Source organism: Oncorhynchus nerka, linkage group LG28 (genome assembly GCF_034236695.1).
Source record: "Oncorhynchus nerka isolate Pitt River linkage group LG28, Oner_Uvic_2.0, whole genome shotgun sequence".
Taxonomy (NCBI): Eukaryota; Metazoa; Chordata; class Actinopteri; order Salmoniformes; family Salmonidae; genus Oncorhynchus; species Oncorhynchus nerka.
In genome coordinates this window covers 43026139-43040957 of record NC_088423.1, presented here as the reverse complement: position 1 = coordinate 43040957, position 14819 = coordinate 43026139, and the positions used below count along the sequence as shown (strand labels likewise).

The following is a 14819-nucleotide window of genomic DNA, read 5'->3' as shown; positions in this document are numbered from 1 at the left end:
TCTTGTTACTATTTTAAACTCTGCATTGTTGGGAAGGGCTCGTAAGCAAGCATTTTACGGTAAAGTCTGCAACAGTTGTATTAGACTCATGTGACAATTTGATTATCTTGACAACGTACCAACCGTTTGAGCTATCGAAAAAGACCTAATCGATAGCTCCATCGGCAACATTATAAGCTAGCTGTGGCGTGAGTTTATGGTACGTTCTTAACTCTGTTACAAAGCAAAACTCTTTCGCCCATGTTTACACCAATCCACTGCTTTTTAACTTTAGTAGAAAAGGCAGAATCTAGTAGGTAACCTAGAGACCTTTTTGTCTTTCTGTTATATAGTGATCGCTAGTAATAGGGATGCACAAGCTAGGCCTATTTGAAACATTGCCATCTCCCAGCCACATTTACCTGCCAGATTCAGTAACTAGACAATCTTCAAAAAGCTTAGGTTTTTGGCTGATGTTTTTTAGAAAAAATCTAATTTAACATAATTCATGATGGATTTTAGTTAGTTTTGTAGTCAAGTATAATAGTTTTAGTTTTTCAAACGGGTTTGTTCATTATTTTTGTTTTAATTATTTTTTTGTTTATTATAATAACCTTGGTCTGCATGTTGTCCATATGTATCTGGTGGTGTGATTACATTTCTCTCACTACTGTGCAAAACCTGTTTTCTTGGTAGCTCTTTTTACACATTTCCTGGAAAAATCAGCAAATAATATAGTGGTTTCTAGGTGACTTATTAATTTCCCTCTGCGTTACCAGGAAATGGAGTTGCCCTTGCTGAAGGTGTCTGCGCCAGAGCTGGTGTCTGGGGTGTCAAGGGAGTCTGAGCAGAAGCTGAGAGAGCTGTTTGAGCAGGCTGTGGTAAGTGTCACTCCTAAGTAGGGCTGACACCATTTAGTCGATTGTTTGGTGGATAGGCCTTTGGTTGAGCAGTCACAAATATACAGTGTATCTGGAAAGTATTCAGACCCCTTAACTTTTTCAAAATGCATTACAGCCTTATTTTAAAATGGATTACATTTTATTTTTCCTATCAGTCTACACACAATACCCCATAATGACGAAGCAAAAACAGGTTTAGACATTTTTGCAAATGTATATTAAAAAAAAATATATATATTTTACATAAGTATTCAGACCCTTTACTTAGTACTTTGTTGAAGCACCTCTGGCAGCAATTATAGCCTTGACTCTTCTAGGGTATGACGCTACAAGCTTGGCACACCTGTGTTTGGGGAGTTTCTCCCATTCTTCTCTGCAAATCCTCTCAAGCTCTGTCAGGTTGGCTGGAGATCGTCACTGCACAGCTATTTTCAAGTCTCCAGAGATGTTAGATCGGGTTCAAGTCCGGGCTCTGGCTGGGCATCTCAAGGACATCGAGACTTGTCACGAAACCACTCCTGCCTTGTCCTGTTGGAAGGGGAACCGTCACCCCAGTCTGAGGTCCTGAGCGCTCTGGAGCATGTTTTCATCAAGGATCTCTCTGTACTTTGCTCCGTTCATCATTCCCTTGATCCATTCAGGCTAAAGAGTTCAATATTGGTTTCATCAGACCAGAGAATCTGGTTTCTCATGGTCTGAGAGTCTTTAGGTGACTTTGGCAAACTCCAAGCAGGCTGTCATATGCCTTTTACTGAGGAGTGGCTTCTGTCTGGCCACTAGTGTAAAGGCCTGATTGGTGGAGTGCTGTTGAGATGGTTGTCCTTCTGGAAGGTTCTCCCATATACACAGAGGAACTCCGGAGCTTTGTCAGAATGACCATCGGGTTCTTGGTCACCTCCCTGACCAAGGCCCTTTCCCCCCCGATTGCGCAGCTTAGCTGGGAGGCCAGCTCTAGGAAGAGTTTGGTGGTTCCAAACTTCTTCCATTTTAAGAATGGCGGAGGCCATTGTGTTCTTGGGGACCTTCAATGCTGCAGTTTTTTGTTACCATTCCCCAGATCTGTGCCTCGACACAATCCTGTCTCAGTGCTCTACGGACAATTCCTTCAACCTCATGGCTTGGTTTTTGCTCTGACATGCACTGTCAACTGTGAGACCTTATATATAGACAGGTGTGTGCCTTTCCAAATCATGTCCAATCAATTGAATTTACCACAGGTGGACTCCAAGTTGTAGAAACATCTCAAGGATGATTAATGGAAACAGAATGCACCTGAGCTCAATTTCGAGTCTCAAAGTTCCAACTCTCGGAACCAAGATGTTTTGTTGATGTTGGGGAAAGCCCTACTCCTGAGACCTTACTGTCAAGCTGCTCCCCAGGTTTTTTTTAAATTTCATTTTACAGCTAACTGTGGCTTTTTTTTAAGGACAGCTTGCTCAAACTAACAATTCTGGTCCTTTTACCCTTGCAGACCAGCTCCCCCTGCATCCTGTTCCTTGATGAGATTGATGCCATCACTCCTAAGAGAGGTGGCATCCAAGGACACGGAGAGATGGATTGTTTCTCAGCTGCTCACTTGGTGAGAGATGCTAGTGGAATACATTTGTTGATTTCATAATTTCATTTTGTTGATAGGAATATCTCTGTTTTTAGTACTTATGATAAAAATATCAATATGACATATTTTGTTGGCAGGCTTGGGAGAGGATCAATTCACGTTCTCTGGTACTTTTGGTTGACGTTCATCGTCCCTTCACTCATCGATATGTTCCTCCAGACCTGAACTCTTTAGCTGTTACAGCCCAGGTGATGGTTATTGGTGCCACCAATCGGCCAGGCTCTCTGGACCCAGCGCTGCGCCGGGCTGGACGCTTTGACAAAGAAATCTGTCTGGGGATACCTGACGAAGCAGCTCGTCTCAGGTGAGAGGGCTTGTCTCCTATAATAATAGTGGTGTTGACAAGAATGTGGTTGCTAGCTCTGGTGTTGCAACTGTAAGTCACCCGCCATGTGTTGATTCCTGCTCTCATGGCTCTGTGCCACGAGGCCGCCATGAGCGCCGTCGACAGGGTCCTGCTGGAGATGCAGGACAAGAACCAGGGGCTGGTCCCCAAGGCGGAGGGGAGAGGAGAGTCAGAAGGGCCTCAGGGTGCATGTCCTCTCCAACAGGGCCCAGAGGTCCAGGAGCGAGCAGGTGATGAGAGCTGTCAGGCTTTAGCAGACACAGAAAGCCAGGAGATGACAGACCTAAGCAACATACCACCGAGAGATGAGCAGCAGCCTCTGGCCACAGAGACAATCTTCAGGGTGATATATTTGACTCCATAAGCGTAGACTAGTTGTGTTTTTCACCAGGGCAGAATGCTGTACATAGTATGGGATCCACTATTCCCTCTGACCATTAAGGTGGGATGTTCACCAGATTCAGTGGTGTGAAAATGTTCCACTTCTGTCTTTACCACCAGGGGGAGCTGTGTCACCTGCTGTCTCTGCTGAAGAGCAGTGCATCTCTGTCTGAGGAACAGATGGCTGGCCTGTGCATCCTCATGTCAGACTTCCAGGGCTCACTGGCCAGCGTGCAGCCCTCTGCCAAGAGTGAAGGCTTCGCCATGGTGCCAGACGTCACCTGGAAGGATGTGGGGGCCCTGCATGACATCCGCGAAGAGCTCACCATGGCCCTCCTGGTGGGTATTGCCTCGATAGGCCTGAAACAAAATATCTAATATGTTGGGCTCAGTGTTAGCCACTGCGCACCAACATATTAAGATTTGGACTTAATTTGAGCCAGGAGTTTTTCTGGTCAGGTCACATGGTCAGGAAAAACTCCTTGCCTCCTCCTTAAAGTATAATTGACCAGTTCCTTTGCTCTTGTAGCATCTAAGTTGGTCAAGTTCAATATCAACCTCTATCGTGGTTAGCTCTTTAAGAAACATTAAACCATCTACTCTAAAAGCATAACACCATACAGCAATTGTCCCCACCCTAGAAGGTATTGTCATCAGAACAAAGGAAATATACCTGTTCTGAGCATGTCATTTAGATCAATAGGGATTGACAGTGGGAACTTAACCATATATAATTGGCTTCCTCACCAACAACATGGTAGTTTGACTCAACTGTTATGATTTGAATAAGTAGCAACACAAGGAACCATATGTTCTCTTTTGGGTTCATTTAACAACCGCATGATGTCAGTCAATTTACACGGTCAATAGCAGTGTTCACAGAGTTAATGGCACATTGTAAATGGGGTCGGGACGATACCATTATCTATATATTTTTTCCATGGCAAAAATTAAAACGAGAAGCTGTCCGAACTCATTGGTTCTTTAAAAACCTGCTGTATGTAAAGTATTGTGTGCTACAGCTTGGAAAATACATTTGACTCTGGGTGACAACATAATGGTGTTTGTTTCTAACATTAGGGCTGTTTTCCTAAAGAAGTTAGTGTTTTGTCAGTGTTTTGTCTGCTTGCTACAATACTAACGAGTATAGTGATACTAGTATCATCTCGTCCCTAATTGTAAATGTTATACATACATTAAAATTGTATGACAGGCCTTTTAACTCTATCTAGCTCTAAACACCAGATTCAGACTGGATTGTGGTAGGGTGTATTTCACATTTTATTTGCCACATGTGGAGACTACAACAGGTGTGGTAGACCTTACAGTGAAATGCTTACTTACAAACCCTTAACCAACAATGTCGTTTTAAGATAAATAAGTGTTAAAGTATTTACTAAAATAAACTGAAGTAAAAAATAAGAAAAAGAACAAATAATTAAGTAGCAACAATAAAATAACAGTAGCGAGGCTATATACAGGGTGTACTGGTGCGAGGGCACAGGTTTGTCAAGGTAATTGAGATAATGTGTACATGTAAGTAGAGGTAAAGTGACTACGCATGGATAATAAACAGAGTAGCAGCAGAGTAAAAATGGGGGTGGGGGGACAATGCAAATAGTCCTGGTAGCATGCCAGCATTCATTCAATGTTGTTGACATCAGAGGGAATGCTGTGGTAGTGTGCTGTTTAGATGAATAAGGGCAGTGTGTGTGTAACTTTGTGTGTGTCCATAGGCCCCTGTGCGTTCTCCTGAGCAGTTCAAAGCTCAGTGCTCCTGCAGGGGTGTTGCTAGCTGGGCCTCCAGGCTGTGGAAAGACCCTGCTGGCCAAGGTACCATTTGCCAGCTGCTAAAATAAGTGGAATGTTGAAGGCTTGTTTTAAGTAATTAATCATTTAAAACTGTATACCATTTTCTCTTATTTCAGGCTGTTGCCAATGAGTCTGGACTTAACTTCATCTCTGTCAAGGGGCCAGAGATGCTGAAAATGGTGAGACGTTCAGCTATACAGATTCCTGGAGTGCCTCGACGTCACTCTTTTCCCTGTGACCCTTTGCCCTGTCCAGTAATATTGCCTCTGTGTTGGTAGATCTGCTGAAATGTATATTTGTAACTGAAGTGCCCCACTGAAATCAATAGCATCGCCGTAGCTCTCGAAAGCGTTCTCACAGAGAGCAGGCTTAATTGATCCAACAGCCTTTTTCTTAACCTTTATTTAACCAGGCAAGTCGGTTAAGAACAAATTCTTATTTTCAATGACGGCCTAGGAACAGTAAGTTAAGTGCCTGTTCAGGGGCAGAACGACAGATTTGTACCTTGCAAGTTCAAACCCCCGAGCTGACAACCTTCCGGTTACTAGTCCAACGCTCTAACCACTAGGCTACCCTGCCGCCCCAAAAAAAGTATTGTGCATTATTTACTTGGAGAGGGCTCCCGTTACCTGTAGTCACAGACATCAATAACTTTAATTGGCATTACATCAGATACCTTTCACACTGGGAGGTAAGATTCCTAACTCATGCCCACTGACTTTATATAATGTGAAGTAAAACACAAAGGATCCTGGGGACCTGAATTATTATCTTTGCATTATGTAGCTGAGACATTTTTGTGTCTCTTTTATTCAAGCTGTGCGTTTCGACATGAGTTAAACATCGTTGTGTCTCTTGTCCCTCCGTAGGTCGGAGAGAGCGAGCGATGAGATTGAGATTGACTCACTGTGCCCCTGCCGCTCCGGGCATACGGTGAGAGGGGCCAATAATCCGCAATCTGATGGTCACCATCGTGTGAATGGAGGTGGATGAGAATAGTATTGTTGACATGTGGGTGATGGTGGCGGTGTCCTCAGTCTGGAGCCAGTGTCCGTGTGGTCAACCAGATGCTTACTGAGATGGACGGACTGGAGGCCAGGCGGCAGGTCTTCATCATGGCAGCTACCAACAGACCAGGAGGTCGTCTGGCATAATTTCACTCCCTCACTGACATGGATATTCACAAAGATTATTATTCAGTGTTTTGGGGTATGATTATATTCACACAAGAACAGTTTTGTATACTTGTATGAAGCTACAATCAAAATCCTTGAAGTTATTCACCATTATTGACGCTGTCCCTGTAGATATTATTGACCCTGCTGTGCTGAGACCAGGCCGTCTGGACAAGACCCTGTATGTGAGCCTCCCACCTCCGTCAGACCGACACGCCATCTTACTCATCATCACCAGGGTAACGTGGAATGCCATGGATGGAAGCTCACGATGTAAATGGTCCATGAGCCTCTCATAATGTTTGTTGCTGGGAGAAGGGTTGTTTCGGGATTACTGTGTCTGTCATAGGGGGGAAGCAAACCTCATCTGGAGCAGGACGTGAGTCTGGAAGAAATTGCCCGTGACGTGCACAGTGACTGCTTTGCGTGAGTGTCCCAGAGAAGGACGGAGGGAGCAAAATGCATCTAAACCTGTCTGTCTGCTCCACCGGGAGAAATAAAACCCACTCCCTTAGAACACCCTGATGATTTTGTTACAGATGTTCACGCCGCCTTCCTCAACACAGTGGCTATAATAACCCAGTGGATATGATGTGTTTGAGTGTATGTGTAATGTGTGTCTGTGTTCCATGCAGTGGGGCAGACCTGTCTGCATTGGTGAGGGAAGCCTCTGTCAATGCTCTGAGAGCCTACCTCCTGACTCAACCCAACCCATCTTCAAATCAAATCCAATTTTATTTGTCACATACACATGGTTAGCAGATGTTAATGCGAGTGTAGCGAAATGCTTGTGCTTCTAGTTTCGACAATGCAGTAATAACCAACAAGTAATCTAGCTAACAATTCCAAAACTACTACCTTATAGACTCAAGTGTAAAGGGGATAAGAATATATACATAAAGATATATGAATGGGTGATGGTACAGAGCGGCATAGGCAAGATACAGTAGATGGTATTGAGTGCAGTATATACATATGAGATGAGTATGTAAACAAAGTGGCATAGTTAAAGTGGCTAGTGATACATGTATTACATAAAGATGCAGTAGATGATATAGAGTACAGTATATACATATACATATGAGATGAATAATGTAGGGTATGTAAACATTATATTAGGTAGCATTGTTTAAAGTGGCTAGTGATATATTTTACATCATTTCCCATCAATTCCCATTATTAAAGTGTTGGCAGCAGCCACTCAATGTTAGTGGTGGCTGTTTAACAGTCTGATGGCCTTGAGATAGAAGCTGTTTTTCAGTCTCTCGGTCCCAGCTTTGATGCACCTGTACTGACCTCGCCTTCTGGATGATAGCGGGTTGAACAGGCAGTGGCTCGGGTGGTTGTTGTCCTTGATGATCTTTATGGCCTTCCTGTGACATCGGGTGGTGTAGGTGTCCTGGAGGGCAGGTAGTTTGCCCCCGGTGATGCGTTGTGCAGACCTCACTACCCTCTGGAGAACCTTACGGTTGTGGGCGGAGCAGTTGCCGTACCAGGCGGTGATACAGCCCGACAGGATGCTCTCGATTGTGCATCTGTAGAAGTTTGTGAGTGCTTTTGGTGACAAGCCGAATTTCTTCAGCCTCCTGAAGTTGAAGAGGCGCTGCTGCGCCTTCTTCACGATGCTGTCTGTGTGGGTGGACCAATTCAGTTTGTCTGTGATGTGTACGCCGAGGAACTTTAAACTTACTACCCTCTCCACTACTGTTCCATCAATGTGGATAGGGGGGTGTTCCCTCTGCTGTTTCCTGAAGTCCACAATCATCTCCTTAGTTTTGTTGATGTTGAGTGTGAGGTTATTTTCCTGACACCACACTCCGAGGGCCCTCACCTCCTCCCTGTAGGCCGTCTCGTCGTTGTTGGTAATCAAGCCTACCACTGTTGTGTCGTCCGTAAACTTGATGATTGAGTTGGAGGCGTGCGTGGCCACGCAGTCGTGGGTGAACAGGGAGTACAGGAGAGGGCTCAGAACGCACCCTTGTGGGGTCCCAGTGTTGAGGATCAGCGGGGTGGAAATGTTGTTGCCTACCCTCACCACTTGGGGACGGCCCCTCAGGAAGTCCAGTACCCAGTTGCACAGGGCAGGGTCGAGACCCAGGGTCTCGAGCTTGATGACGAGCTTGGAGGGCACTATGGTGTTAAATGCCGAGCTGTAGTCGATGAACAGCATTCTCACATAGGTATTCCTCTTGTCCAGATGGGTTAGGGCAGTGTGCAGTGTGGTTGAGATTGCATCGTCTGTGGACCTATTACACAGGTAATACTGGCCTAAAGACATCTAGGTCCTCTCTGCCTCTTTACTCTTTTTATTGTTTTATGGAACACTGCAAACTTGGTTTACTGCTCACATGCATTTCCCCATGTCTGCCATTTAGAAAGCTGGATTTCTGTTTACAATGCTTTCTAAGGCAAGATAAGTACCGTAGCCAAGGTCATAGCAATTGTACAGTATCCTCCACCAGGGATTTGCGCTATTAGCCTCAAGGTCACCAGTCCACTTCCTCTCCGTCTGAGTCTGTACTTATTAACCCCTCAGGTCATAGCTACTCCAACGGCCCTGTGGCCGACATCAGGGTCAGCAAGCAGAACTTTGAGGACGCCTTCAAGAAAGTACGGCCGTCTGTGTCTAAAAAGGTGAGATGCATTGGGACATGGACATATGAATGACTGCACAGACATGCAAGGGGAAGAAATGGCACAGCAGCCATTTTGTGAGGGGGTGTGGATGACCACACACCCTACCAGTCAAATCTCTTGCACTGTCATCATTTATCCAGTGAGTGACTCGCCTCGAATCCAAATCGATTAGACAAGTAGTTATGTCCCCAGTGAGTGTGTTTCTGGTAATGGCTTGTTGAGTTGCCTCGGTCATCCTTAGGATCAGCATTCCTAAATGTGGTCATTAACAGTGGAGGGGGTCAGCACATTATTCCCACACAGCCTCAGGGGGTTTGTGGACTCTGGGGAACTAACTGTTCCGTAATTACTATTTCCATCCCTATTTGCATACAGATGTACATCTTTATGTTTTGCCCTATTTTCTCCCCAATTTCGTGGTTTCTAATTGGTAGTCTTGTCTCATTACTGCAACTCTCATACGGACACGGGAGAAGCGGCATACTCCGAAACACGACCCAACCGAGACGAAACCCAAAATTACACTCTCCATCCTTACCTTGGAAGGTCACTGTCTCTGCACTGATCGCCTGTGAGTGAGACAACGCTAGTTAGCCAATGGGAGCGTAGTAGAACATCTCTCAGAATAACGGGGCGTGGTTTTGGCTTAACTGCGTTGGGGGGAGAGAGAGAAAATCATAAGGATTTTTAATGATTTAAACAAATGCACTTTATTGTCCCCTCTCTATAGGACCAGCATATGTATGAGCAGCTAAAGGAATCTCTTATGATGATTTGAACAGAGTCATTCAGAATGGAGGATATCAGTGCCAAGGACCAACTGTTTCGACACCTTGACATTTTGACTATATTAACTTTTTGGAGGATTGCTGTTTTCTAATCCAAACCATGTTTTATAACACATTTTATGAAAGAGTAAACCTTACGAATTATGTAAAAAAATATATATATATATATATATATATATATATATATGGATTACTGTATGTAATGACAAGTTCAAACAGGTGCCATTAATACAGGTGAGCCTGTCCACTCGTTACAGGTCTGTGAGAGCCAGAAATCTTGATTGTTTGTAGGTGACCAAATACTTATTTTCCACCACAATTTGTAAATAAATTCATAAAAAATCCTACAATGTGATTTTCTGGATTTTTTTTCTCATTTTGTCTGTCATAGTTGAAGTGTACCTATAATGAAAATTACAGGCCTCTCTCATCTTTTTAAGTGGGAGAACTTGCACAATTGGTGGCTGACTAAATGCTTTTTTGCCCCACTGTATACCCAAGATCCACCACAATCTTACATCTGTAAACTGATCTTCCATGAGACAATTACCTCTCTCCTTTTACACCCAGGCTGACAGTAAATGACTCATACTAGGGACAATGTAAGGTCTTGAATCAGGTCAACACCTGCAAGGCTGCGGGGTCCGTATTCCAGGGTGCATTCTCAGAGCATGCGGAGAACAGTTGACAGGCATATTCAGTCATTTTCAACCTCTCCTTGTCCCAGTCTGTAATTCCCTCACGTTTTACGATGACCACCACCATTCCGCTTCTCAAGAACTCTTAAGGCTTCATGCTACAATGACTAATACCATGTAGCACTCACATCTGTAATCATCAAATTTTATTGGTCACATACATGGTTAGCAAATGTTATTGTGAGTGTAGCGAAATGCTTGTGCTTCTAGTTCTGACAGTGAAGCAATATCTAAGTAATCTAACAATTCCACAACAACTACCTAATACACACATCTAAGTAAAGGAATGGAATAAGAAAATATAAAAATATGGATGAGCAATGACCGAGTGGCATAGGCAAGATGCAATAGATGGTATGAAATACAATAAATACATATGAGATGAGTAATGCAAGATATGTAAACATTATTAAAGTGCCATTATTAAAGTGACTAGTGATCCATTTATTAAAGTGGCCAATGATTTCAAGTCTGTATGTAGGCAGCAGCCTCTCTGTGTTAGTGATGGCTTTGAGATAGAAGCTGTTTTTCAGTCTCTCGGTCCCAGCTTTGATGCACCTGTACTGACCTCGCCTTCTGGACGGTAGAGGGGTGAACAGGCAGTGGCTCGGGTGGTTGTTGTCCTTGATCTTTTTGGCCTTCCTGTGAAATCGGGTGCTGTAGGTGTTCTGGAGGGCAGGTAGTTTGCCCCCGATGTGTTGTTCAGACCGCACCACCCTCTGGAGAGCCCTACGGCTGTGGGCGGTGCAGTTGCCATACCAGGCAGTAATACAGTCCGACAGGATAATCTCAATTGTGCATTTGTAAGAGTTTGTGAGGATTTTAGGTGACAAGTCAAATTTCTTCAGTCTCCTGTCTATGTGGATGGACCATTTCAGCTTGTCTGTGATGTGTATGCCGAGGAACTTAACTTTCCACCTGCTGTCCTTTCGATGTGGATAGAGGGGTGCTCCCTCTGCTGTCTCCTAAAGTCCACTATCATATCTCCTTTGTTTGGTTGTTTTCCTGACACCACACTCCGAAGGCCCTCTCCTCCTCCCTATAGGCTGTCTCATCATTGTTGGTGATCAAGCCTACTACTGTTGTGTCGTCTGCAAACTTGAGGATTGGGAGTACAGAACAGGGAGTACAGGATGGGGCTGAGCATGCACCCTTGTGGGGCCCCAGTGTTGAGGCTCAGTGAGCCTGGGGGCGGCCCATTAAAGTCCAGGACCCAATTGCACAGGGCTGGGTTGAGACCCAGGGCCTCAAGCTTAATGATGAGCTTGGAGGGTACTATGGTGTTGAATGCTAAGCTGTAGTCAATGAATAGCATAATTATTTTTTTACCCCTTCTCCTCAATTTCGTGGTATCCAATTGGTAGTTACAGTCTTGTACAGACTCAGGAGAGGCAAAGGTCGAGAGCCGTACGTCCTCCTAAACACAACCCAACCAAGCCAAGCTACTTCTTGACACAATGCCCACTTAACCCGGGAGCCAGCGGCATTCCCGGCCCAGCATGCATTTGTAACTTGTGTGCTGCTATAACCCTGCTTTAGCTACTGTCATCTAGTATGCTAAATATTTTCATAAAGAAACTGATAAAACACACAGGTGAAAAATAAAGGTGACTTACAAAGAAGAGGAGGACCAAGAGCAAGAGAGGGAGTGTGGTGATGTTGTGTCTACAGCTAAAGAATCATTGTGGAATCTGAAAAGACAAGTATCCCGAAAGCATGATGCTGTACATACTATGTGCACATGCTAACAGAAAGGAACGGCGGTGGGTAGCCACATAGCTAAGTGTGTCATTGTAGCTAAGTATTTATAGATTATAAATCCTATCTCTTAAAAGTTTTGTTTATGTTCGTTCTATTATCTACACAATAGGCCATCATTGATTTTGGCCCAATAGGCCTGGCATATTACCTCTTTGAAGGAGCTTTCCATTGGGTTATTTTGCCCCAAAATCTTTAGGCCAACCAAAAGAAAAACAAAAAATAAACAACTAGGCATCCCTGCCCAGTCTGGTAAGAGTGGCCCGAAGGGTGTTTAGCATCCCCGGTGGTTCTGTAAACGCAGAGAGGGTATTCTCTACTGCTGGCCTGCTCTCCAGGCACCATCATGAGCCTGAAGCCATACTCTGGCCAAACTCATGTTACTAAAAATGAATTCACAGGCACTTTGGACTGATTTTTTGTTGAATTTGTATTTCATTCTAAGTAAGTCACAGCCTATATGCCCAATTTATAAACTATAATGATTTAATACAACAAAATGTTGTTTAAATGCTGAGCGCTTTATGTCCCAGCCAGTCTACTGTGTCGCACTCGCAAATGCTTCACAATGTATTTCTTTGTAGGCTATAGCCTTGAAATAATATAAATAATATAACCTAAATAATACATTTTCGATCCTTCTTAGGCTCCCTGTCTGGCTCCTGACCTATTTAGTGTATATTTGCTGTATTATATAGCCATAGAGTCACCTTTTCCTGTTTATTAAACTACCTTTCATTCAAATCCAAATGGTTTGGTTGTAATACTTCAAAACCAAACGGTAGGTCAACTTAGTCACAAAAATAGATGGGTGTTGGTTAAATTGTAATTTTAATGAATGGAGCTAATTTGGAGCGGCAGTTTTGTTTTCTTTTTGAGAGAGGAGCGTTTTTTAGCTGAGCGGTTAGAAAGGACGTGTGCAAGCATGTCTTTCCAACCGCTTATCTCTGCTCACATACTCTGACTCCAACACCAACATTACGTTTGCTGACGACACAACGGTGGTAGGCCTGATCACCGACAACGATGAGACCGCCTATAGGGAGGAGGTTGGCAGTGTGGTGCCAGGACAACAACCTCTCCCTCAATGTGGGCAAGAAAAAGGAGTATATCGTGGACTATAGGAAACAGAGGGCCGAACACGCCCCCATTCACATCGATGGGGCTGTAGTAGAGCTGGTCGAGAGCTTCAAGTTCCTCGGTGTCCAGATCACCGAGGACACCTCAGGAGACTGAAAAAAATTGCCATGGGCCCTTAGATCCTCAAAAAGTCTACAGCTGCACCATTGAGAGCATCTTGTCTGGCTGCATCACCACTTCATATGGCAATTTCTCAACAACCGACTGCAAGGCTCTGCAGAGGGTAGTGCGTACGGCCCAGTTCATCACTGGGGCCGAACTCCCTGCCATCCAGGACCTCTTTACCAGGCGGTGTCAGAGGAAGACATTACAAATGGTCAAAGACTCCTGCCACCCAAGTCATTGAGTGTTCTCTCTGCTACCACATGTCAAGTGGTACCGGAGTGTTGAGTCTGGGACCAAAAGGCACCTGAACAGCTTCTACCCCCAAACCATGAGACTCAACAGTTAATCAAATGGCTACCTGGACTATTTACATTGACCTCCTTTATTATTTATTTACAGTTGAAGGCGGAAGTTTACATACACCTTAGCCAAATACATTTAAACTCAGTTTTTCACAATTCACGACATTTAATCCTAATAAAAATGCCCTGTCTTAGGTCAGTTAGGATCACCACTTTATTTTAAGAATTTGAAATGTCAGAATAAGAGTAGAGAGAATGATTGATTTCTTATTTCTTTCATCACATTCCCAGTGGGTCAGAAGTTAACATACACTAAATGAGTATTTGGTAGCATTGCCTTTAAATTGTTTAACTTGGGTCAAACGTTTCGGGTAGCCTTCCACAAGCTTCCCAAAATAAATGTTCTATAGGATTTAGGTCAGGGCTTTGTAATGGCCACTCCAATACCTTGACTTTGTTATCCTTAAGCCATTTTTCCACAACCTTGGAAGTATGCCTGGGGTCATTGTACATTTGGAAGACCCATTTGCGACCAAGCTTTAACTTCCTGACTCATGTCTAGAGATGTTGCTTTAATATATCCACATAGTTTTCCTACCTCATGAAGCCATCTATTTTGTGAAGTGCACCAGTCCCTCCTGCAGCAATGCACCACCACAACATGATACTGCCACCCCCATGCTTCAAGGTTGGGATGGTGTTCTTCGGCTTGCAAGTCTGCCCCTTTTTCCTCCAAACATAACGATGGTCATTATGGCCAAACAGTTCTATTAAAAAAAAAAAAAAAATCAGACCAGAGGACCAAAAAGTACAATATTTGTCCCCATGTGCAGTTGCAAACCGTAGTCTGATCTTTTTTTATGGTGGTTTTTGGAGCAGTGGCTTCTTCCTTGCTGAGCGGCCTTTTAGGTTATGTCGATGTAAGACTAGTTTTACTGTGGATATAGATACTTTGTACCTGTTTCCTCCAGCATCTTCACAAGGTCCTTTGCTGTTGTTCTGGGATTGATTTGCACTCTTCGCACCAAAGTACGTTCATCTCTAGGAGACAGATAGCGTCTCCTTCCTGAGCGGTATGACGGCTGCGTGGTCCCATGGTGTTTATACTTGCGTACTATTGTTTGTACAGATGAACGTGGTACCTTCAGGGGTTTGGAAATCACTCCCAAGGATGAACC

The 14819-nt window shown here is 44.1% G+C and overlaps 1 protein-coding gene and 1 pseudogene across 3 annotated transcripts; both read left to right on the top strand.

Moving 5' to 3' along the window:
- The first annotated feature begins 612 nt into the window (after positions 1 to 612).
- On the top strand, positions 613 to 9982 carry LOC115113247 (nuclear valosin-containing protein-like; annotated as a pseudogene).
- On the top strand, positions 6096 to 9982 carry LOC135559563 (nuclear valosin-containing protein-like). Of its 3 annotated transcripts, none has more exons than XM_065012806.1 (5): positions 6096 to 6178; positions 6346 to 6486; positions 8750 to 8847; positions 9327 to 9421; positions 9581 to 9982. In XM_065012806.1, the coding sequence occupies exons 1-5, from the start codon at positions 6106 to 6108 to the stop codon at positions 9603 to 9605; spliced, it is 432 nt and encodes a 143-aa protein (XP_064868878.1). In that variant the 5' UTR covers positions 6096 to 6105; the 3' UTR covers positions 9606 to 9982. The 3 variants fall into 3 exon arrangements, with proteins under 3 accessions (XP_064868878.1, XP_064868880.1, XP_064868879.1); XM_065012807.1 differs by having other exon boundaries at positions 6160 to 6247; XM_065012808.1 differs by lacking the exon at positions 9327 to 9421.
- Positions 9983 to 14819: the final 4837 nt, after the last annotated feature.

Coding starts and splice junctions, on each gene's coding strand:
- LOC135559563 (XM_065012806.1), top strand. CDS start 6,106: ATGCTTACTGAGATGGACGGACTGGAGGCCAGGCGGCAGGTCTTCATC. Junction 8,848..9,326: donor GGCCGTCTGTGTCTAAAAAG/GTGAGATGCATT, acceptor ACACGGGAGAAG/CGGCATACTCCGAAACACGA. Junction 9,422..9,580: donor TGTCTCTGCACTGATCGCCT/GTGAGTGAGACA, acceptor CCCTCTCTATAG/GACCAGCATATGTATGAGCA.